This window comes from Schistocerca serialis, chromosome 2 (assembly GCF_023864345.2).
Source record: "Schistocerca serialis cubense isolate TAMUIC-IGC-003099 chromosome 2, iqSchSeri2.2, whole genome shotgun sequence".
Classification (NCBI taxonomy): domain Eukaryota; kingdom Metazoa; phylum Arthropoda; class Insecta; order Orthoptera; family Acrididae; genus Schistocerca; species Schistocerca serialis.
The window spans coordinates 526,703,458-526,728,663 of NC_064639.1; the positions used below are offsets into that span (position 1 = coordinate 526,703,458).

At 38.3% G+C, this 25,206-nt stretch overlaps 1 protein-coding gene across 2 annotated transcripts in view; it reads right to left on the reverse strand.

The window, feature by feature from the left end:
- The window catches only part of LOC126457491 (nucleoprotein TPR), a 287,885-nt gene that overhangs the window by 186,286 nt on the left and 76,393 nt on the right, over positions 1 to 25,206 (reverse strand). For both annotated transcript variants that reach the window (XM_050093792.1, XM_050093791.1), the window contains exons 10-14: positions 19,448 to 19,594; positions 17,993 to 18,208; positions 17,541 to 17,843; positions 4,063 to 4,335; positions 3,592 to 3,808 (exon numbers count right to left, since the gene is read on the reverse strand). In XM_050093792.1, coding sequence (XP_049949749.1) covers positions 3,592 to 3,808; positions 4,063 to 4,335; positions 17,541 to 17,843; positions 17,993 to 18,208; positions 19,448 to 19,594 — 1,156 coding nt within the window. The remainder of the gene's footprint in view (positions 1 to 3,591; positions 3,809 to 4,062; positions 4,336 to 17,540; positions 17,844 to 17,992; positions 18,209 to 19,447; positions 19,595 to 25,206) is intronic.

Genomic DNA, 25,206 nt, shown 5'->3' on the forward strand with positions numbered 1-25,206 from the left:
TCCCAGTACTCACTGCAGCCTACATCCTTCTGAATATGCTTAGTGTATTCTTCTCTTGGTCTCCCTCTACGATTTTTACCCTCCACTCTGCCCTCCAGTACTAAATTGGTGATCCCTTGATGCCTCAGAACATGTCCTACCAACCGATCCCTTCTCCTGGTCAAGTTGTGCCATGAACTCCTCTTCTCCCCAATTCTATTCAATACCTCCTCATTAGTTATGTGATCTACCCATCTAATCTTCAGCATTCTTCTGTAGCACCACATTTCGAAAGCTTCTATTCTCTTCTTGTCCAAACTATTTATCATCCACATTTCACTTCCATACATGGCTACACTCCATACGAATACTTTCAGAAACGACTTCCTGACACTTAAATCTATACTCGATGTTAACAAATTTCTCTTCTTCAGAAACGCTTTCCTTGCCATTGCCAGTCTACGTTTTATATCCTCTCCACTTCGACCATCATCAGTTATTTTACTCCCTAAATAGCAAAACTCCTTTACTACTTTAAGTGTCTCATTTCCTAATCTAATTCCCTCAGCATCACCCAACTTAATTCGACTACATTCCATTATCCTTGTTTTGCTTTTGTTGATGTTCATCTCATACCCTCCTTTCAAGACACTGTCCATTCCGTTCAACTGCTCTTCCATGTCCTTTGCTGTCTCTGACAGAATTACAATGTCATCAGCGAACTTCAAAGTTTTTATTTCTTCTCCATGGATTTTAATTCCTACTCCGAATTTTTCTTTTGTTTCCTTTACTGTTTGCTCAATATACAGATTGAATAACATCGGGGAGAGGCTACAACCCTGTCTCACTCCCTTCCTGGACATAGCTGAATATATCTTAATAAAATTAGTAACAGGGCAACGACAAGCTGTGACTGGTGAAATACGCATACCAAATCATGTCCTATGCGAATGTCTACAAGCTGAAAACCAATGCCTCTTTTCCTGAACAGTAAAGGAACGACTGATTCAGGGCAGAAAGATATGCCATAGGAGAACTGCAGATACAGCAGCCTATAGGTAACCATCTAAATGTGCGAGCGAGAGTAGTAGAAACAGTGATAAGAAAAAAATATGATGATAAACATTGTAAATTTAATTCAATATACATAAAAGGTAAAAAAAAGAAAGGATTCACATAAATGTAATTTTATTTGTAGCATCCATTCTCCCCATAAAGAACGTGGACTCGAATGAACAAATGTCTGTCAAACAAAAACACACTGGTCAAAAAGCTTAGATGTTAAATGAACACACAATAACACACTGTATAAGGGATAGTCAAAGTTTTAATTAACAACTCAAAAAATATAGCCACAAAATTAATTTTTTGTTTGTTTACAGGAACATGTCTGCAATCCCAGTACACATTAAAAAATTCTTGTGCCAGAGTATTGTAGCATAGTGGGAAAGGAGCAGAAACATAACAGCAAAGCACACTGATAATATTTAGTATCAAGTGGTAATTCATTTTCAGCAGCAACAGAAAATCAATTAACATACAACATTCAATTTTATCAGTGGACTACACCATTTTGTTTTGGCTCCTCTATATGCTACAGTACTGTGACAAGAGAATTTTAATGTGTACTGGGATTGCAGACGAACCTGTGAATAAACAAAAAATTAACTATATAACATTATTTTTTTGAAACGATGATTAAAGCTTTAGAACTACCTCTCATATACTTGATAAAGAGCATGTGGAGACTGGTGTAATATAAAATAACTTGCACAATAATGTAATTAAATGTACGGTCTCATTCTACAGCCTAAAACAAATTAAAAATATTTTTAAGGCACACAGGAGAAAGACAAAATTTCATGATTAAGGTGGATTACAACATTCAAAACCTTTAACAGCAAACTAATTACTAATGGGTACTTGGAGCATGCTGTGTACTATTCATGTGTCACTGTCACAATATTAACACAGCCTCATGAAAAAGCTCTTTGAAGTTGTTGTCAGACCACACACCGTTGCCAAGATTTAGGACAATGACCTCAATAAACCAAAAGTTGATTCTAAGTCAATGACCTGGATTTTCCAAACTCTGGCCTTTACCCATCTCCTCACAAATAACATACTCAGTTTAAGTGACTGAGTAGTTGTTCAAACTAGTAATGGTTGCTGCTCACCATACTGTGGAGATGCTGAGTCGCAGAAAGGCACAACAAAAAAGGCTGCTAAACAAGTAAGCTTTCAGCCGAAAGGCCTTCTTCTCAAAAACACACACACACACACACACACACACACACACACACACACACACACACACACAGAGAGAGAGAGAGAGAGAGAGAGAGAGAGAGAGAGAGAGAGAGAGAGAGAGAATGCCTTTGGCCATTGGAACCAGACTGTGAGCAATTGTAGACATAATCTGGTTGGTGTGGGTAAGAAGTCTAGGACAGGAAGGAGGAGGGACAGCAGGGCAGGGGTGGGTGATGAAGTGTTGCTTGTGAGAGCATACATTGGCATGGTGGTGAGAGGGTTGAGTAGCTAGGTGTAGACAGGAGGTTAGATGGAGGGCAGGGGGGGAGGGGGGATGGGAAAGGAGAGAAGTACATTGGTGGAATAGAAAGCTCTGTAATGCTGGAGTGGGAACAGGTAAGTGGATAGATTGGTTCGACAGTGACAAATGAAAGTTGAGGTCGGGGGAGGGTTACGGGAATGTATGATATACTGCAGGGAGAGTTCATACATGTGCAATTCTACTGTGCAGGTGGGAACTCCCCCCCCCCCCGCAATATATCCTACATTCCTGTAACCCCTCCTCCATGGCCTCAGCCTTCATTAGTCACTGTCTTTTACCGATCTTTCCCCTTCCCTAGTCCCAGTCTAGTACAATGCACCAACTTTTTTTTAGTTCTCTCCTTTCCTGCTTCCTCCCCTCCCCATCCCCCTTCCTCTTCCCCTCCCTCCTGGCTGCCTGCCCTCCATCTAACCTCCCATCTGCACCTAGCTGCTCAACCCTCTCCGAATCACATCCCTGTAAGCTCCCACAAGCAGTACTCCATCATCCCCACCCCTACCCTGCTATCCCTCCACCTCCTCCTTACCCCAACCACTCAGATTGCTCCTCACAATGTGTGCAATTGCTCACAGTCTTGTCTTGGCAGCAAATGACACTGGTCATGGGCATGTGAGATTTTGTGTGTGTGTGTGTGTGTGTGTGTGTGTGTGTGTGTGTGTGTAGGGGGGAGGGTAAATTTATTAATAAAATGAGGCCAATAGGGCTGCTGTAACCCAAACAGGTAATTTTTTGATGCATAACCTAAGCAGAATAGCATTTAATAAGCCACCCAGTAGCACTGCATGTGAGAAGTGTGTGTAGGACTGGAAAATTTCTGAAAAAGTGCCCTTTCGACAGAGACACGCAAGCATGTCTTGCAGACAAATGTCTGCATATCGATAAATAAATATACACTATTCCTTGTCTGCCTATTAAGCAAATAAAGCATTTGAAGAGAGGAATGGCTCCAGCAGAGGCAGATTCTAACTGAAAGCATGAAGAATGCTTTATGGTCGGCATCCAGTAAGTGTATTAGTAGACAAGTAACACTTAATACTCACGTGTCGTGGTCTCCTGTGAAGGTTGTTTGGAAAGTTCTTTAACACGCATCTGTAATTTCAGCAGCTCATCATTAACTTGGTTCAGTTCTGTTCTCGCAGATATAAGTTCTGTTCTTGCTTGTTGGCCAAGTTTACGTTCCTCCTCCTCACGTTGTCTGGCAATTTCCACCTGCTGCTTAAGTTGCTTAGAGAGTTCTCTAAAGTTATCTTCTTCTTCCTGCCACAGGGAAACCACAATTACAGCACATTTAATGTCACAAGCAAATTTTTAAACAAAGTGGCTGCTATGCACGTTCATGAACCAGGATATATTAATGAATGGATTAGAAGAAAACAAGTCTGCTGCTGCAAAAATACATCAATGAATTTTTTAAAAATCAGGGTACACTCTTAAATATTTTTTGTAAATTCTAGTCTCTTACTTCTTGATTGTATTATTACATCCCGCCTATCCACTGCCACATACACTACCTGCAATCGTCGCCGCAAAGCTGCACATTCACGGAGGGCATCATCCAGACGGGTCTCAAGGCGAACTCTAGCCTCTGTATCTTGCCGTTCCAAGCTAGTACGGATACATTCCAAATTAGCTAGTAAATTACTCTGCCCACGATTCTCTCGTTCATACATTTCCTTTTCTTTCTGCAAACGTGTATTGCTCTCACGCAGCAATTCACATTCTTGCAATGCATTCTGAAGGCGAACCTCTGCCTGAGCAAGCTTCTTCTGAGCATCAACAGCTTCCTGCAATACAAAAAAATGATTGGATGATAACATAAGTAAAAATATAAATACCTAAGCAAACAAGAACATATTTCTGATGATGGTGATAATGTTCACATGACAAATGTACCATTTCTTATAGAATAATCGGGGGGATGGAGGGGGGGGGGGGGGGCAAGAACACAGACATCAATAACAAAGTCCTAAATGTAACTATTTTTGGGATTATAGGCAGATCAAAATAAATAAAATACATTTTTTTTTTAAATCCCAGAGTTCCTGGTTAAAAATACACTTTCTTGGGTGAAGATAAACTTCTTCCCAGATGAAAGTACATTTTTCCGTGTCAAGCAACAATGCACTTTCCCTCGGAGCTGCAAAACATATCAATCCTTCGAATGGTGAGGAATTTATACACAATCATAGAACTTTCCGGCACTTTAGGAAACACAATCCAGCAAAACAATTCATTTTGGAAGGATCTCTGATGCATGGCAACATGTATGAAAGTATAAACATGAATTCCACCAATTACTCCATGCTAGCTTCCGAAGAATTGAAATCGAAATAGCGACATGCTTTTGTCAGCCAGTCACAGCTCATGTCACACGATCTTGCCACCCAATGACAGCAGATAGTCAGAGCCTAGGAAATGTGATATAGTAAGCCAATAGCAACATCCTGTCAACAAGAAAAGATGAGCTTTCACACACATAATATCGATTGTCAAAATTTTTTGTTCTTTTTTTTGTATGGTTAGGCAGCATCATAAGAGCACCAGCTTAAATTGCAGCAGCTAAATATTTCTGGCAAGAATGACTGTATATTTCACTGTTGCATGCCAGGCATTTTGTGAGTTACCTGGCTGAGTACATGTTCCATCAAACAGTTCGACTTTTTCTATCGTAAAGCCAGTTAGGTGTGAAATTGCTCAAGAACTCATTTCACACTTTTTTTAAAAAATAATTACACTTTTTGCCATAATTATTACACAATTTATAATCTATGAAAGAACTAAAATAAATATGAAAAACTAACCTTGAAACTTGGTCTTATTTAGTGCGTGTTACCTTTTTGAGATATATCAAACACAAACATGCCAGTCAAATTTTAAATAATGGTATAAATGACTGGTCTGCTGGGCCCGAAATTTTTCTATGTGATTGGTCCTCAGCGTTAAGTTTTGAATGAGGTACTAACAGTCCACGATTTAAGAAATTCATCGCACATTCTCATACATACATACATACACACATACATACATAATTCATCCTGTGTAAAAGGAAATTTACTTTGAAAGTAATGCTTCTGAAATCACCATTCACAAAAAGTTGTGATGTCATGCTCACTGAAATGAGGCCCATGAGAAAGATGCAGCAGAAGCAGTTTGTCGTTATCAAGTATTGGATAGTCTCTGACGCATTTTGCTGTTGGCAGACACTTGTGCATGCACCATGTTCTGTTGTTGTAAACAGCACATTTTCTTGGCAGCTAAAGTTTTATTTTGGTGTAATTCTGTTGAGGGTTAACATAAAATTTGTTGTGTATGTCTCAGTTCTTACCAGTCAAAATTACAAAAAAATTAACTGAAAACTAAAACAACGAAAAATTCCTGGAATTCTAAAAAATTCCCGGTCTTTTCCAGATTTCTCCCAGAGGAAAAAATTTCTGTGTTTTCCCACTTGTCTCAGAGCATACACACCCTGTCCTTATACTGTTTACGTATGTAATTAGTCAACACTCTTGACTGTCATCAAGGAACATCAAGAGTAATATATTGATCTACACACTAATTCTGACAAACCTCCAATTTTGGTTAGACAATTCTATTTATAGCAGTTTTGTCATCTAACACCTACAAATTCGTACAACTGGCTGAACAGAAGGTATGAACATATTCATACTGGGGGGCAGCTACCCTGAATCACTCTTCAGCAACAACAATCAATAATTGCTCAGCGTAAATCTTAAATGCCTTATAAAATTTGCAATGTATCTTTCCCATGGTGACAGAGATGATTAGTAGGAGCATTAATTATTCAATACACAGAGTAATGTTAAGGACTTTAACCACTGTCAGTGGGCCTATGTAGTAATGGATACAGGCATTAGTCTCAGCAAGATTTTCAGAAAATGTTTTGAAACAGATATGGGATATTTTTAGGGTGGGGAGGGCAATCCTATCTTTGTTGACAGCCTCAGGGGGAGATGTGGGGAAGTTTCCCCATTTCTGAACATAATGATGCTTTCACACCAAATGGCTTTCAGAATGTTTTCTTTGGTATCGCAAAAGTTGTCTTGTCCTTAATTTGCAAAAGATGATATTATCCTTAGTCACTGAGGAAGTTGAACAAATGTGAATACATATGGGAGAGAACTACGCCAAGTGTTCTGTTGCTACAGCACTGATAGTCTAACAAACCTAAATGCTAACAAATTTCCGGTGTTTGAAGGAAGAATGCTTCCAGTGGAATGTATATGTGACACGTTCCAGCAGTGCTGCGTTTCGTCAAGAGCAAAGGCACAAATGATTTTAAGGCAACAGTTTAGCTATAGTAATAATGGATAACAAATTTTACTTTTAAAGTGAAGGGTAAAATGGTTTATGCCAAGAATAAGTTTGCTGTTCTTCTTCTTCTTCTTCTTCTTCTTCTTCAGGGACAGCTGATGTTAGATGAAGGAGCTAATAATTGTATGGACAGGGTGCTGATGGAAGAAACAGATTTAATAAGATTTAGTGAGGTGAGAATAAACAGTTTTGTTTGTGTGGAAACTGAACTACTATCCTGTGGATGGTTAATTTTTCAGACTGTAGAGGATGTAATAAATTTCCAGTTGGGGCTTAAACAGAGATTTTTAGAATCGCATGTTTCCAAGCTTTGAATTCATCTTAGTGTATTCTGATTGCTAAAAATCAGCGACGGACTTGTCAAATTTATTACGTTGTGACAACAGTGACAAATTCATGCTTTTATTATTTGAAATCTAAGATCTTATAATGACCTATACGATGCTGTAAATATTTCCTATGCCCCTTCTTGACAGCAATACCCTGTAAAATTGGTAGTTCTTTCTAAGGTTCTATGTTCACTGGAAGATTTACAAGTTGATGTACCATAAAATTTAAGTGGTCTTTTGGGTGACAGGAACTGGTTATTAATTATACAGTCTGTGATCACGTTTTAAGTGCTGTGCTATACACACTTTTTATGTTGTAATTCTAAGTCCATATTGTTTAAATAATGACACTGCTTAACCTAAAACTGTATTCTCAAATTTATGAGGGGCATTTTAAAAGTCCATGCAAAGTCCACCAACACGTATCGAGGTCATGTTTAGTTAGTAGCATCTTTGGAAAGAACGCACATGCAGTTTCAGCCATATTGGTCTATTTCTTTGTTTTTGACATTCATTTGGTTATTAAACATTACTTTAAGAGAAGCTAAAGAGAAGCCTGATAAACATTACAGTGACTGTGAACCTTCAATTAGAACAGTTTATAAGTGGTTTCAAAATTTTCGGAGTGGCCATATGGGCACAAGTGATGCTGACCATTCTGGATGCCCTGTGGAGGTTACAACTCCAGAAATCATTGATAAAATCCATGATATGTTGATGGATGACAGGAGAGTTATGGTGCGCGTGAGACTGCTTGTGCTGTGGGCATTTCGAATGAATGGGTACATAATATTTTGCATAAACATTTGGACATGGGAAGCTATCCGCAAGAAGGGTTCCACTTGACCAAAAACGGAATCGTGTGAAGTGTTGCAAGGATGGTTTGCAGCTGTTCAGGAAGAACCAGCAGGACTTTAAGCGTCGTTTTGTCACTGTGGATGAAACGTGGATACATTACTATACTCCTGAGACCAAACAACAGTCTAAACAATGGGTTACCAAGGGAGAATCTGCACCAAAAAAGGCAAAGACCAATCCTCTGGCCGGAAAGGTTAGGGCGACTGTCTTTTGGGATTCACAGGGATAATCCTCGTCAACTATCTGGAAAAGGGTAAAACTCTTACAGGTGAATATTATTCATAGTTACTGGACTGGTTGAAGAAAAACACTGGCAATTGGGCCGCAAAAAAGTCCTTTTCCATCATGACTGCACCATCACACACCTCAGCAGTTGTGCTCGCAAAATTAATGGAAATAGGATTCCAACTCGTTTCACATCCCACCTATTCTCCAGACTTGACTCCCTCTAACTACTATTTGTTCCCCAATTTGATGAAATGGCTGGCAGGACAAAGATTTTATTCAAACGAAGAGGTGATTGCAGCAACTAATAGTGATTTTGTGATTTTGCAGACTTTGACAACTGCTGTTATTCAGAAGGGATGAAAAAATTGGAACAGCGTTGGACAAAGTATATAAATCTAAAAGCAGACTATGTCGACAAATAAAAAAGGTTTACCCCAAACAAGTACGTAGTTTTTATTTTTGCACAGACTTTTCAAATGCCCCTCGTAAAGGAGCCATATAGGTTAAACCAGTACTAATGTATCATCACTGTAATACAAGGAAATTTCGTATATGGGATTTTTATTAATTTTTAGTTTCTAATTATTTTCAAATAATATTTAATAGATTTCTCTTATTTCAATATTTGTAAACTAAATATGCTGGCATGTTACTGTAAGAATGTATATACACTATGCGATGAAAAGTATCTGGACACCTGGCTGAAAATGACTTACAAGTTCATGGCCCACTCCATTGGTAATGCTGGAATTCAATATGGTGTTGGCCCACCCTTAGCCTTCATGACAGCTTCCACTCTCGCAGGCATACGTTCAATTAGGTGCTGGAAGGTTTCTTGGGGAATGGCAGCCCATTCTTCGTGGAGTGCTGCACTGAGGATAGGTATCAATGTCAGTTGGTGAGGCCTGGCACGAAGTTGGCATTCCAAAACATCCCGAAGATGTTCTATAGGACAAAGGTCAGGACTCCATGCAGGCCAGTCCATTACAGGGATGTTTTTGTCATTGTAACCACTCCACCACCGGCCAGGCATTATGAAAAGGTGCTCAATCATGTTGAAAGATGCAATCGCCATCTCCGAATTCTTCTTCAACAGTGGGAAGCAAGAAGGTGTTTAAAACATCAATGTAGGCCTGTGCTGTGATAGTGCTATGCAAAACAACAAGAGGTGCAAGCCCCCTCCATGAGAAACACCACACCATAACACCACCGCCTCCAAATTTTACTGTTGGCACTACACACGCTGGCAGATGACGTTCGCCGGGCATTCGCCATACCCACGCCCTACCAACGGATTGCCACAATTTATACCATGATTCATCACTCCACACATGTTTTTTCCACTGTCCAATGTTTACGCTCCTTACACCAAGCGAGGCATCGATTGGCGTTTACCGGCATGATGTGTGGCTTATGAGCAGCTGCTCAACTATGAAATCCCAGTTTTCTCACATCCTGCCTAACTGCCATAGTACTTCCAGTGGATCGTGATGCAGTTTGGAATTTCTGTGTGATGGTTTGGATAGATGTCTGCCTATTACACATTACGACCCCCTTCAACTGTCGGCAGTCTCCGTCAGTCAACAGACAACGCCAGCCTGTGCGCTTTTGTGCTGTACGTGTCCCTTCACATTTCCACTTCACTATCACATCAGAAACATGAAACTAGGGATGTTTAGGAGTGTGGAAATCTTGTGTACAGACATATAACACAAGTGACACCCAATCACCTGACCACGTTTGAAGTCCACGAGTTTCACAGAGCGCACAATTCTGCTCTCTCATGATGTCTAATGACCACTGTAGTCACAGATATGGAGTACCTGGTAGCAGGTAGTAGCACAATGCTCCTAACATGAAGAACATATGTTTTCAGGGATGTCCGGATACTTCTGATCAAATAGTGTAGAACCTACTATATATGTTTCAGATTTTCACGTCATGTAATAATTAAGACCACAGTAATATGAAATTGAACAAATACTTGTATAGTGATGCAGTGGCTGTTATGGACATAGTACAGCAATCAAATGAACCATGTCCAATCCACTCCACCCCCCTCCATCCCTTGTTCACTTCTCCCTTGCCTCCATCCTCCCTTTACTGAATGCTTCTTTTTTATATATAATATACGATACACACAATCATGTTTTAAGAATATTTATGGGCATGATCTTGGCTTAAGGTCATGCAGGTGCCCTGCACTGAATGACCTGTATGTTTTATTGATTTTCTGTTCACTTTTGCACTCAATAATGGCTATAGAGCTGAACTCTTGAGACTCTTAAATAAATAAGTATCAAATATACAACCAAATGGCAGAAATTTCATTAAAATATGAAGAATTGTTTAATATTAATCATAGGAAGGTATCAGTGTGATACACAATTATTAACACTGCCCAAACACTAATTAACCGAGTTATAACAGACCAAGACCAAGGGAATACTTCCCCCCTACAAGCAGACCACTCAGCCTCATTCCTACGTAAAATCTACTAACCTGCAAAATGCTTCTACAGATATGAAAGTAAGAGAACAGCACTGGCACCAGTATACGCAAAAGAAGAGAAGAGACTGTACAATAGCCTCAGTCAGTACCATTAAGTAACTAGAAACCGTTTGTGCTTAACCAGGCTACCATTAACACAGCAAAACTAGCGAACTATTCAGAAATATAACTGTTGCTCCCTATGTTATAATCAGAGTCAGGATTTTTATGAATGCACCTTTTCTCAGGGTAAATTAATGCTCTTCAGAAAGATACCACAGTGTGAATTTTGTTTCTTGTTTCTAAAAGACATTTTTTCATGCCCCTTTTCTCCTTCTGTGAGACCTTAATCCATTTTTTCCTCCAACCATGTCCGTAATTCCCTATTTTCTTTTGCTGTAGGATTTCAGTAATCTTCTTGAGTGCCCTTTGTAATTTATAAGAGGAATGGCTTGTGGGTTTAATTTCATTTGTTTATAGTTTTGAATCAATATAAAATATTTTACTTTCAATTATCATCTCCTTAGCTTACAGTGAACATTAATAGTACCACTACCCCTTTCGGTACATGTAGGACTGGAAGCACATCTGTAATAATGGAAAATAATTGTGTGCGAGACTCTTCCTATTTCTCTCACTTTGCCGCTACACACAGCCTGCAAACAATTGAAATGAGAATATGGGTATTGCATTTTACCATTTCAATATCAACAGAATCAGTATCCCACTGTTCATGAATTAAGTTCATCATTAAATGAGTGTATTATTAGATTTGATCATGCCAAATGTGTCCAACGTCTGAGAAACTGTTCCATCTCAGGAATTCACACAAGATTCCATTGACAGTTTTGTTATGCAATTAAGAAATTTTGTTAGATGAAAAATACCAGTGAGATTGGATCAGACACATTTCCAGCTCTAAGCATCAAAAGAACAAGACTCTTCAAACAAACAAATCATGGCACACTATTACAAAATGCATTTGAACAATTCTTCAAAAAGCTAAATATTAACGAATTGAACATTGATTTTGTGTGTGTGTGTGTGTGTGTGTGTGTGTGTGTGTGTGTGTGTGTGTGTGTGTGTGTGTGTGTGTGTTTTACAGGTGCTCAACACCGAGGTTACAGCGCCCTTATGCACATTAGATGAAACAATACTGGATAAAACATTTAAATTTTTTGTCAAGCAGTAAGGAAGAAAGGTGTAAAAGACAATCATTCACTCACTCTCATCCCATTCGCATTAAACCACACAATCACATTATCTCGCAAGCCTTAATAAAGCAGTGAAGGGTGAAAGCTGCTTTTTCTAAAACTGAAACAGAAGTAAAACCACAGAAGAGCTACAACAAAAGCAAAGGTAAATGTGCATGGCTGACGAATTACAAAAAACATGCATATGCCAGTCACCCAGTTAACGCACATTAAGAACACAAGCTCCCAACATGTTTGGAAACAAGTTGCACAGAGGGCAGATCTGCCAGTAAATCTGCCACAGTCCTCTGGTCCGAAAATAAAATCCAGTCTAGTAAAATGAGAGGCACAGTTACCTGCACGCCACAAGCACCACATGTTGGAGGATCCTCTTGCCGGAGCAAGAATGCATGCTTCAGAGAACTGTGACCTATGTAAGGACGAGTAAGCAGTACCTCAGACCATCTTCATGGCCACAAGAAGGTATACCACGGCCGCATTGTGGGCTTTACGAGACACAGCTTATAATCAGTCATTTCCAGCCACTTGTCTTTCCATCAACACCTGACTCTGTACCTCAACAGCGAGGTGAGTACATGCGGGGGAATGGCACACTGAAATAATCGAGGATTTATCAAGACATGTCTCCTTGGCTGCATATCTGCCCTTTCGTTTCCTGCAATACCCATGTGCCCCGGCACCTACCAGAAGGACACCTCTTTCCCCATCCATTTTAGCCGGAGGAGGGCATCCTGAATATTCTGAACCACTTTATCAGCTGGTCAGCTAGATATAAGCGTTGCATCGAGAAAAGAGTCCCCCAGCTTAGACCCGTCTGTGAAGACAGCTACAAAGCTGTGGTGCTCATTTAAATCTCAAAAAATTTCGCATTAAAAACAGAAGAAGGTGTGCAATCTATCCTGCACTTCACTAAATCTAAAATTACTCTGGTCACTTGCACTAACCAGGGTAGGAGTTGGTTAAAACACTAGATTTGAGCCTGTACATGACCCATGCCAAGGGTCTCAAGCACACATTCTGCACAGATACCAAATGGTCTTGTTGCCCGTAATGATTCATAAAGAGGAGTTCTATAGTTGGATGAGCAATGGTAGGGTGTGCTGGAGCAGTGGAAGTAGCGAGGGGCTGACATACCTGACACACCATGAGAAGCTGCTACCAGATGGTACAGACAGTTCACCAGTCTCAGCATAAAGAATGGATACGGGGCAGGACTTGTAAGGGCCGTGGACCACCTGATCTCTTCATGGTGGACAGAATCAATGATTTTAAGGTACGAAGGCCTCGCTGACCCATACACTGTACATCCATAGTCCAGCCGTGATCGAACAAAAGCCCTACAAAAACTGGAGCAGAAGCTCCCTTCCACTCCCCAAGACCTATGTAAGACACCTCAAAATTTTCTGTGTGTTTGGGCCCTTACTTTCAGGTCTATCAGGTGTAGTAAGCAAGGCAACATCAAGTCAAAAATGAGGCCCAAAAACTGCACAGAGTCTTTAAAAGGGAGAACAGTGCTCCACAAGTAAATTAAAAATAGGATGAGAATGATTAAAATGAAACACACACACACACACACACACACACACACACACACACACACACACACACAACCATAGAAAATGTAAAATCAGTCTTTGCAGCCCACTTCTCCACCATCTTCAATGGAAGCTGCAACTGATAAAATGATGCTGAAATGCTGGAGGAGGAAAAGAAAACTGCAAAACTGCCCACAAATAAGGAGCACCATACAGGACTCCTTACGGTGGATGTGATACTGTGGATGGCTGTGGCAAAGAGGGTGTAGCAAAGCAAGAGGCACCAAATTTGTTGTAAAAGTCAGTAAATTATTCAATGGACAATATTTTTCAGTTCAGATATTTCATTCATTCCAAGCAAGTGTCGATTTGTGACATCATCCAGACACGAGTTGACTTTAATCTGAATCCATTTTAGCAAACTAATAATTTCACTAAATTTTATTGATTATGAAATACAAGTTCTTGAAGTTTATTCAGAATTGGAAGTGTTTGATTACTAATTACATGCCATAATTTATTTGTTTAATATAAAGGTGTTTTGAATTTTGTATGCATAAAATAAAGTGTGAATTTATATGTGGCTTTTACTCTGACACGAGTTATCACTTAGAGTGCTAAAAGTGCGTGTGTACAATTTGCTGACCTATGTGTTGAATTTTATTTTGTGATCTTGACCCGAATGGAGAGTAAATCCAGTTTCATTTAACCTTTACATGAGATAGACACATCACGTTATTATAAACGAGTCATTTAGCCCATTAGGGAAAACTGGAACCTATGTGCTCGATTTGAAATACGTTACACGCCAGTGCATAATCAAGCTGTCCATTAAATCACGTACAATAGTTGCAAATGCATTTGGACTTCATGCACGAAGTTGGAAATTAATTTTTAAACAAGTGCTGATTTTGAAAAAAAAAAAAAAAAAAAAAAAAAGTTTATTCAAAATATCAAGGTCCAGTTTTAATTGAGACACACATCACCTTGTTTATTACGTTGTGTTGCCTAGCAATGCTGTAAAGCAGCTTAATCGATTCATTAGAATGATTTGCAACGTAGTAAGGACCATTACACACACAGAATGTTACACAAAGTTTGCTGACCGCATGAGAGTGTTTTTCTTTCCAAAAAATGCCAAAAAACCGGCAGTTTCGAAAGTTAAATTATTAACTGTTGTGTAACTTCATCGATTGTCGTACACCACTACGGAACTTCTTGTATCATGTCTCTTCACAAGAGATCTCAAGAAGCCGGGATAAACAAGATGAAAAAGAAGAAGAAGAAAAAGACTAAAGAACAGGCATCGGTATAAGGGATCACCATTCTCCTGCTCAAAACTATTCGACAGCATGTCACCAATTCCGAAGTGAAAAAAGCACTTTGATAAAAAGTACCAAATAAAGATGAGGAGATGGCCACAAAAGCACCATTGGCAGAGCTGTCCTACAACAATGTGGTTCCAAGTAGTAATGCATGCCTTACTGATACAGAAAAACATACCTACCCAATGCCGTTTATGCAGGAAAACCTGCTGAATAGCTGCCACTAGCAAGATCAGGTTGTCAACAGTGGATTGAAATCTGCTGAAACCACACTGAGAGTAGCTGAAGTCTATAACATCCACATCAGATGACAGTTAACCATGCACTCTAAGGTCTTTTCTACACAGCTTGTTAAGGCAACACCAGTAATTACTGGGACACATTCGGTCATTTCCCAGTTTAGAAAGAGGGGTCAAAATTGACTCCCTCCACGAGTTGGGACGTTATCTGTCTGCCATATTGAATTCAAACTCCGTAAGAGGGTTTCCTTGGACAGTGATTCGAGTTCCACAGCATGCAGTATTGGATCTGGTTGTGACCGAGTGCAATATCATGAGCTTCAGACGGAGTGGAATCCAGCTCCCACATGGAGAATAGGCAGTTGTAGGACTCCAAATTATTAGACTGGAAGTCCAACTCACCCCTTTCCATGGTTGCACAGGAGCAAGGGAACCCTGGATCCTGGCTGGCAGTGGCAATAATCAGCACAAAACGCTCTGCCATAGTTTGTATAGTAGATAACTCATGTTATGTGGTCCAAAATGCAGCCAGCTGGCCAAACAGCATCCACCTGGCACTGCTGATCATCCATTGTGGCTGCTTCCTTTCAGTGACAGCTCCATTCAATAGGTGAATACAGAGTGGGAAGTGATCACTGGAATGAAGGTAGTCAGTGACTTCCCACTGAAAAGAGTAAGTAAATGCTGGAAAGCAAAAACAGAGGTTGATGGCTGAGAATGTCCCAGCAGCAGCACAGAAATGAGTGGAAGTGCCTGTGTCGAGGATGCACAGCTTGTGAGGCATCATGAGGATCTCCAAAATCCCTCAATACTGATTTGTGTGCAGCTCTTATACAAGCAGGAATACCACTCAGTAAGGTGAAACATTCAACCTTCAAAGGATTTCTTCAAAAATACACAAAGAAGTCAATGCTCAATGAGAGTTCGTTTTAAAAAAAAACTTCCAAGAAACCACACAAAGAATCCAGGAGAAAATGTCTGGGTGTGACATGGGAATCATTCTGGATGAAAACACAGACGCAATTGAACAATATTTTTTTAACATTTTAGTTTGTCCCTTAGCAGAGGAGAAAGTTTAGCCTACGTTGTTAAAAATGTATGAGCTGAAGAAAGCAAATGCCAGTACTGAAACATTTACATGCTTGGTCCATGTCCTTTATAGGTTTTGTGAATCCGGAAGTAACTTCCCAGCCATTTTGAAGCCTGTAGGCAAATCACTTGCTAGGGATTTTTGACAAGTGTGCTACTATAACGTATGAGAATTCTGACAAAATTAAAGTGTCCATGTTTTCTTTCGATCCAGCTGACATAGGTGCAATTTCCAATACACAATAACTTCTGCTACTGGAGAAAATACATAATTTGTGAGCAGAACTAGTTTACATCCATAGTTACAAGTACTTGACTAGCTAATAAATGATTAGAAGAACAAGGTCTTGGAAGAGAGAAACAACGGGATATTTTTACTTCTGTGAGGGGACAGTTAGACAGCTTTGCCAAAGATAAACTTGTATAGTCTTCAGGAGAATCCAGATCTGTAGAGCTGCCATTCCAAGTGTGTACAAAGTTTGTCTCTAAGGTTTCTGTGGATGTCTAAAGAAGTTTTAACATCTACAAAGATATTCTATTTTTTAACAGAAGCAGACTTAGTTTAAAAATGTAGAGTGCTAAATGTCTAAGAACAAGATCCATGATTTTTCCTTCTTCTGAAGAGTGATGATTTGATATACTTGTTTGTAATTCAATAAAGTGTAACAGGAAAAGATAATTTGTTGAATTACTTAAGTAAATCATCACCTTTTTGGCCCTTTTTTACCTTATTTTAGCACCTGGTCTATTCCTTTTTCGTCATCTGAAATTTGCACCTAAGAATCCTAACTATGATTATAATGAACAACTGTTGTTTCTTTCTGACATCTGATTAAAATTTGATACCAATCCGTTCATTCGCATCACCTCAGTAAAGGCAGATGTTTCCCTGACAAGACAATGGAGGATATTTATGACAGCTTTGAAATTTAAAAAATTTCTGACATCACAAATTCAATACAAGAAGATTTTATGTATCTTACTGATATGGTAGTCATTGCATCACTGCTGAATAATCATGACAAGGAAGTGAAGGGCTAGATCAACTGCAATGTTGCCAACATACATATTCCAGTATTTCTTTTCCACCTACATGCAGAATATCTATTTTTCTTACTCTCATGCCAAAGATGAAACTGAAAATAAATTTAAAACAAATGGTGTTTTTTTTTTTTTTACAACAGACTGATGTTGAATCACCATCACTACCACAACCTATAACAACTACACTACTTCCACAGACATTATCATACACCTCTCAGTGAGAGTAATTCAAAATAAATGTTTATTTCTTATATTTAATACATTAATTTACTTACAGTCTAACGTATATACCAACAGTATACTTACATCTTTAATAGCAACAATTGTTTGCTCGTGCTTAGCTATTGATTCAACGTATATCTGGTTTCGTTTCTCAAGAGCATCAACCTGCGCACGATAAACATCAGTGCTGTCTTTTAATGCCTTAGCACAGCGATCTGCATATTCGGCCTGTGCCACAATGCGGGCGTAGTCAGAACGAATTTTGTGAAGTTCAGTTTGAGCAGTTTCCAACTGTTCAGTCAAGTGTTTCTCATGTGCCTGTCTTTCTTTACGGTATGTTTCAGCTTCAGCCAGTGCCTCTTGAAGAGCCTTTCTGGTCTCTGCCAACTGCCAAAAGAATTAAAAGATTATATCATGTCAAAAAACTTTACTGGATAGAACCTAACAATGACGAGGCCACAGAATGTGGATGACAGGGGCAAAAACAACAGTGAATTACTTCCACAAAGATAAGCACGCTGGTTACTAACACTTACCTCTTTAATGCTTGTACTCCTCTCTATGTGAGCTGTGCCATCTGGAGTAGTTGTAATAACTGATGAAGTGTCACTTACATCTTTCCCTTCTCTTGCCTGGATATACAAGTTGCGGTACATATCACGCTGTCGCAACAATGTCTCTATCATTTTCTCACACCGTTCATTTCTCTCAGTCATGCTGTGCATTTGCTCTGCGTAAGATACTAAATGGGCCTGTCAAGGTAGTAAAAGAATAAGTAGAGTTGTCAGTAACATTTTTATCACTTATAAGAAACTATAATACTTCCACTGCAAGCACATTTGATTCAAAATATATTGTTAAAAATAAACACTATATTTCATTTGGGGTAAAGTACATCAAGCTTATTACGCAAACCAATATACTGATGCTTTAAGGAAGGAAGAAATATTAGGGTTTAACCTCACATTGATGAGATCATCAGAGATGGAATACAAGCTCAGGCTGAGGAAAAAATGTGGAAGGAAATCAGCTGTGCCCATTCAAAGGAACAATCCTGGCATTCACTTTAAGAGGTTTGGGGAAATCATGGAACAACAAAATCTGAGTGACCAGACAGTGATATGAACCTCTGTCCTAAACACTAGTCCAGCTCGCTCAGTTTGAGACAGTAATAGCAAATCACCACAGATGAATTTAGCTGACAGGGAACTCTATTTAGCTGACAGTTGCAGTCTTATTTAGGTTACTATGGTGCACTGATAATTTTACCAAAAAGCCGTGGATACCAACAAATAACTTTTTTTTTTCTGCAAGAGCAAAATTTCTTGATATCTTCCTTGAACTCAAAACATTTGATACAACGGTATTCATACACTTTTTCCAATGAGAATTTCTCTCTCTCTCTCTCTCTCTCTCTCTCTCTCTCTCTCTCTCTCTCTCTCTCTCTCAAAATTCTACATGACATTTGTTTGGAGCACAGATAATCCCTCATGTGATAAAATGTGGAGTACCTGCTAGGTAGAGACCTATGAACCCAAGCTCATGCACTTGCCATCATCCTGTCTTGGTGCAAGATCAGTTTTCTGCACACAAACATTTAAACTTCTGCTTCGACTCATTCTACAAACAGTTCAATTACGTTTTTCAAGAGACAATCGTAAAACTAATCTCCGAGTCCTACACAACAGCTGCCAAAGGAAAAAAAAAGTACTAAACAAGTTTGTGACTTTAATCACAGAACTCAAAATTAAGCATGCCTTGCAACAGAAATGTTACAAGTAACCTTCTTAGCAGGCCAATTAAACAATAACAAGTTGCCTACAGAGACAGAAATATGAAAAGGTCTAGGGGCTTCCCTTGCAAAGACGACCCCCCCCCCCCCACCCACACACACACACACACACACACACACACACACACACACACACACACACACAGAGAGAGAGAGAGAGAGAGAGAGAGAGAGAGAGAGAGAGTGCTAGCTAGGTTACCTTCAGTTCCTTCACTTCATCAGATTCTTTTTCTTCTTCTTTCTCACTCTCAGAACTCAGTTCCCGTATTTTTGCCAGCAGCTTCTGATTATTCTGCTGCAGTTCTTCTATGGAGCTGAAAGTTACTAATTCTTCTGCCTGCACAGCCTGAAAAATGTTCAGCAGATAAATGAAGTACATGGCTAATGCAGCTGTAAATCATAACACGAGACACAGTAACCTTATGATTCGTAATTGTAAAACTTCTAGAGCTGATATAAAACAGGTATTTAAATTAATATTCACTTCCACAGTGAAATCTGGACTTTAGGACTTGGGGCATGGTCCAAGGCATACTTTCTTTTTCCATCCTTTACTACAGGAAACAAAATCAGAGTACATGGATATAAGGAAAAAAATTTACTTTTTTGCTCTATTCAGTGTTGTTTTTTGCTGATCTGTTGTTGTTTGAAAGCTTACTTTTCAATTGTGCTCTTTATATTTGTTGTATTCCATTGTTTTTCAATATGTCGTTGAAAATGAATACAAACCTATCAATTATAGTATTAACATTAAACATCTCATTTGATTTCATTGTTCATTATTCAAACACACACACACACACACACACACACACACACACACACACACACACACACACTTTACTCCAAATCTACTGAAATTAAACCGAGTTGTTGTTAGTAGAGTTCATAATAGCTGAAAACTTGAAATAAAAAATAAAAAAAAGCCCTAAGTACCATAACAACAAGTTTTGAAGTTGGTTATGAAAATGGATTTACAGCCAATCCCAGTAATGTACACAAGGCTCAAACTGCCACAAATGAAAATGTAGTACTACATGCAACTGCTGTTCACATATGAAAGGCGCTATGTTCCTTGCACTTACCCCTCAGTGTTAGATAAAATTATGGAGGTGACGAATGTTAGTAATAGTTTGAGTGAAAGAAAAAAATGACAAATTGAAGGAGAAAGTACTGTGGCTGCAATAAGGAAAAAATTGAAAAATAGAGGGAAAGAATACGTAAGGCCATGCAACAAATATATTCCTGCAACAGCTTGTCTAGCACAAGAGGTGTTATTACTGATCACTATTCTACGCCATACCTGGATAGATTGTTTATTCTTATTACTTTTGGATGAAAGCAACAACAAGCGGTATAATTAAATTATGTTGACAGTGGGGGAAAAAAACTGCACAGGATTCTTCTCTTTGCTTTCAAAGGCAATGTGCTTGGAAGTATAAATGCAAGAACTTCAGCTATGAATATAAAGTCTGTTTGAAGTTTATTACGTCTTTTAAGATACTGGAAGCAAGGGAGTTACTTGGTGGTGTTGAGGCAAGTATTTCATGTTAAAAGATGATATCATGGTAACTAGGATGACCCTTCACAGAGCAGGCAACAAGTAACTGTGCATTAGACTGTTCCAGAAGAAGAAAGGCCTTACCATGTACAAGGAAACAAGAGGCAGTAAAATTCACACAGAAAATTCAGTGTCTAAACAGAATACCATGTGGTATAGCAAATAAATCTTTTTTACAGCACGAAGTCACTACAGCAGGAGGAAGACTGAAAAGGAATACCTTAATCCGAATATTAATAAAACATAGAATGTTCCAATGCCTTCAAGAACATTAATGGTGATTCACAAGTGACATGATACTTATAAGGATCATTTCCCTAACCTCTCTTTACGTCGTCCTTGTTCAAACACGTGTGGCATGTGTGATCCGTTTCATGCACAGATTCTCATTAACCTGCCTGAGAAAAAGGAACTGACAGCTCGTCTCGAGTTACATCAATGCAAGGCCGAAAAAGCTATGACTGTGATGAAACAGTATCAGAATGATATATTTGCAACAAGTGCCGTTCGTTCCAACTTTGTCACATATTCAAATGTTTTACCTCCACGACAGCTTGCAGTTTACAACTCTCACACACTTATTGCTGATAATGATGACATATACACGACTCTGTGGCACAAAAGTTTGACAGGGCATGGTGCTAGTGAAATTGCTTCATGTTTGTTTAAAATCACTGCAACTGGCACAACTTTTAAGAAAAAGCTGACAATCTGGAGTGACAACTGTTATTGTCAGAACAAAACAGAGTTAGTCTCCTTTTCTGGATGTACCTCGTTATATCCAATGTCTCTAAAGAAATAAACCACCAGTTCCTTGTATCAGGTTCTCCTCCTGATATTGCAACAGGGATTTTGCTCTCATTGAGAAAAGAAAAGGAGTTACCAAATGTAATGTTCCAGAAGACAAAAGGACACGATAAAGCAATCTAAAGACAAGTAAAGCCATTTAACGTCAGTAAAATGAATGCATCTGACTTCTTAGATTTCAACACAGCAGTAGATTGGAAATGTTTAGTTTTATTGTGTTTATATTACAGAGTAGAGTGGCTAAGGTTGGACAAATATAAGCCTCATATAGTTAACACCAAGATAGGCTTAAATGTAACTGAGGCTTGGGAGCATACCACTATATTGAGAAAAGGTGTACAAGTATAGGGCATCCATGAAACGTAACTACCTGACCCGTATGTTACAAGCCACATATCTGAAGAAATGAAGAACACAAACGACGACAACATGTATTTTCACAAAAGTATTACAGAATGAATGTTTAGTGTATGAACAAAAAACATTTTTGTTTCACTCATTCTTCCACTTTTACTATCTTTTTCCTGCGTACTGAACTACAGCATTAAGAGTCTTTGATTGCATTTCCATTTTCAATAAGTTTTTCTTTTAACATAATGTTTGTAATTTCCTTTGGAAGCTAGATCTGTAATTTGCTTGACTTTCAAATAAAGCACTTTATTACTGAAATTATGACCATTAATTACTTTTTCCTCAAATTCGTGATTTTGGCACTCAGAGCCTTTTTTATTTCAAGTCTTCAATTATCACCCTACTGCTGACATAATAAACTACTGTTGTGCACACAAACTTCCATGTACCTATGACTTAAAGAATTGGCAGCCTACTTTAAATATACAACCCTACGTGTTTTATTGTTTCTTTCAACTATGCCTAAAGTATGTCTCATCATGTTTCTCAGAAGTGTGTAAATTTCATCATTAAAAATGCCTATTCCCATAAAAATGAAGCCACCTTCAAACCATTTTAAATTAGAATAGAGGTAACATTTTTAGCCACCAATGCCATATTTCCAAAAACTTTTGCACAGCAGATAGTACCAAAAGCAACACATTTTGGACAGATCTTTATTTCCGCACATCAAATGAACTGCATATTTTGAAAGACATAAATGTAAATACAAGAAACTCCAAATACGGCACTTCAGCTTCTAAAACACATAAATCAACATTGTGCCTGCTTCGCTGTTTCAATCAATCAATCGACAGGTCACGTGACACCTAGCAAACATGTTTCTGGTTGTAGAACAGAACACAGACTATTTATCACAATATTTGCTCCACATTATTTTTACTATTTTGTGAAACAAAGTCTGTGGTGATAGCTTGATCTGTAGCATAGCCCAAGTGACCAAAAGAACAAAACAATGAGACACCATGTAGATTTATGATTAGCAAAGCTAAAGTGCCATATTGGGTGGTTTTGTGTTTATACTTCTGTAATAAAAAATTTTCCGGTTTAATTAATGTACCCCAATAAAGAACTCTCCAAATTGCAATGTTTTTCCTATGATATGTTGTACAACACGTTCAGGAAATTTGATGTTGGCAGATAAAGATGTTACCAGATGCTAGCACATCTAAGCAACAGTTTTGTAAACAGAAAATGTACAGTCATTGTAAGCTTATAAGGGTACCTCAACCTTGCGAACAAAGCAAAGATTCAATAACTTTGAGACTGAATAACTATCAATTTCAATAAAGTACCGCCTTTAAATTAAAAAGATTTTTATGCTTGAATGGGGAAAATGCCAAATTTTGTGATATTCTGTACAAACCACCTATTTCATGTTATGTGAGTAAATACTGGCGCTTTTTTTGTCATTTGTCACATTCCGTTTGTGTGAAATTTACCTGTCCTTAAACATATGTTTGCACACTATTTAGCTCAGAATGAGGATTCCTTAACCACTTGCTGGTAGGTAGCTGTTTTGGCTACACGTTAGATCTCGCCAAGAAATTGCACTAGAGCTGTTGCACTAACTATTAACAGCATATGTAAGATGTGGTACAACATTAACAGTGTAACTGTTTTCCAATCCAACACCTTTACGGTGGATAGGAACAGTGAAAAACATGTAAACTTAGTTGAATGGCATAGAAGGTGCATTGATAAAATGCTCGAACAAAGACAAGTCCCTCTAGTGGAATTGACTTTTTGTAATGACAGTGCTATAGGTTAAGATCCCAGGCGTCACAAGCTGCAGCCATTCAGCCTGGTGGCCCCTCATTTGCGAGTAATTGACAAAAAAAATTTGGAATTTTGCATGATGCTTAATAACATTAAAAAAGTCATACAAAGTAGACAGGATGTGTGGTGTAATCGATAGGATAATAGGTTCACAAGCAGAAGGTTGTGGTTCAAATCTCATCAGATGCAGTAATTTTTTTTTATTTTAGAATCTTTAACGAAATGTCTTTGATCATTATTTTAATTTAATTAATTGGTTTAAATGTATGTTTTTATTTCTATCCCTTTGTCACATATTTTTAATCGTCGTATGAAGTTTTTCATTTATTTCATTTTTTTCTTTATAATTTTCTTTTTCCAACTGGAATTTTGTGAATACAAATTTAGTTATATTTATCTAACATAATATTCAAAAAACAAAGATGATGTGACTTACCAAACGAAAGTGCTGGCAGGTCAATAGACACACAAACATACACACAAAATTCAAGCTTTCGCAACCAACTGTTGCTTCATCAGGAAAGAGGGAAGGAGAGGGAAAGACGAAAGGATGTGGGTTTTAAGGGAGAGGGTAGGGAGTCATTCCAATCCCGGGAGCGGAAAGACTTACCTTAGGGGGGAAAAACGACAGGTATGCGCGCGCGCACGTACACACACACACACACACACACACACACACACACACACACACACACACACACACACATCCGCACATACACTCTATTATATTCATTAACATAATATTCAATTATTTGAAAATTCTGATCATCAGTTAAAACACAAAAGATGAAATAATCTGTTTATACTGACTTTGCAATGGCGTTAAAAATGTGTTTTCATAAGAGACGTGCAATTTTTTCCCTCAGTAATAGTCATATAACCTTTAAAATATAACATAAATACCTACTGTACTATGGGTGAAGTAACACAGATGAAGATTTAAATGAAAAGAGAGCTGAAACAAAATTAAAGCAAAATGAGAAACACACAAAATGAACACAATAATGTGGATGAACAAACAGGGTGATAAAGCAAAAGAAATTAAATAGAAAGTAATACATAAAATTAATTAAAAATGCAAGAACAAAGATTTCACGTGGAAAGAGAATGACAGAAAGAAAAACGAAAGCAAATGAAAAAGTTGGTATTATGAATAAAATTATGTGACAAAGGAACAAAAATAAAAAATTACATTAAAATCACTTGAACAAAAACGACAATCAAATTCATTTTGTTAAAGATTTAAAAACAAATAAAAAATACTGCATCTGAGGAGATTTGAACCCACAACCTCCTGAAAGGTATGCTATTGTCCTGTCTGTTACAACACACAACCAGACAACACAGTGAAACTTTTTAACGCTATTGAGTGTCACACAAAATTATAAAATTTTTTTCAT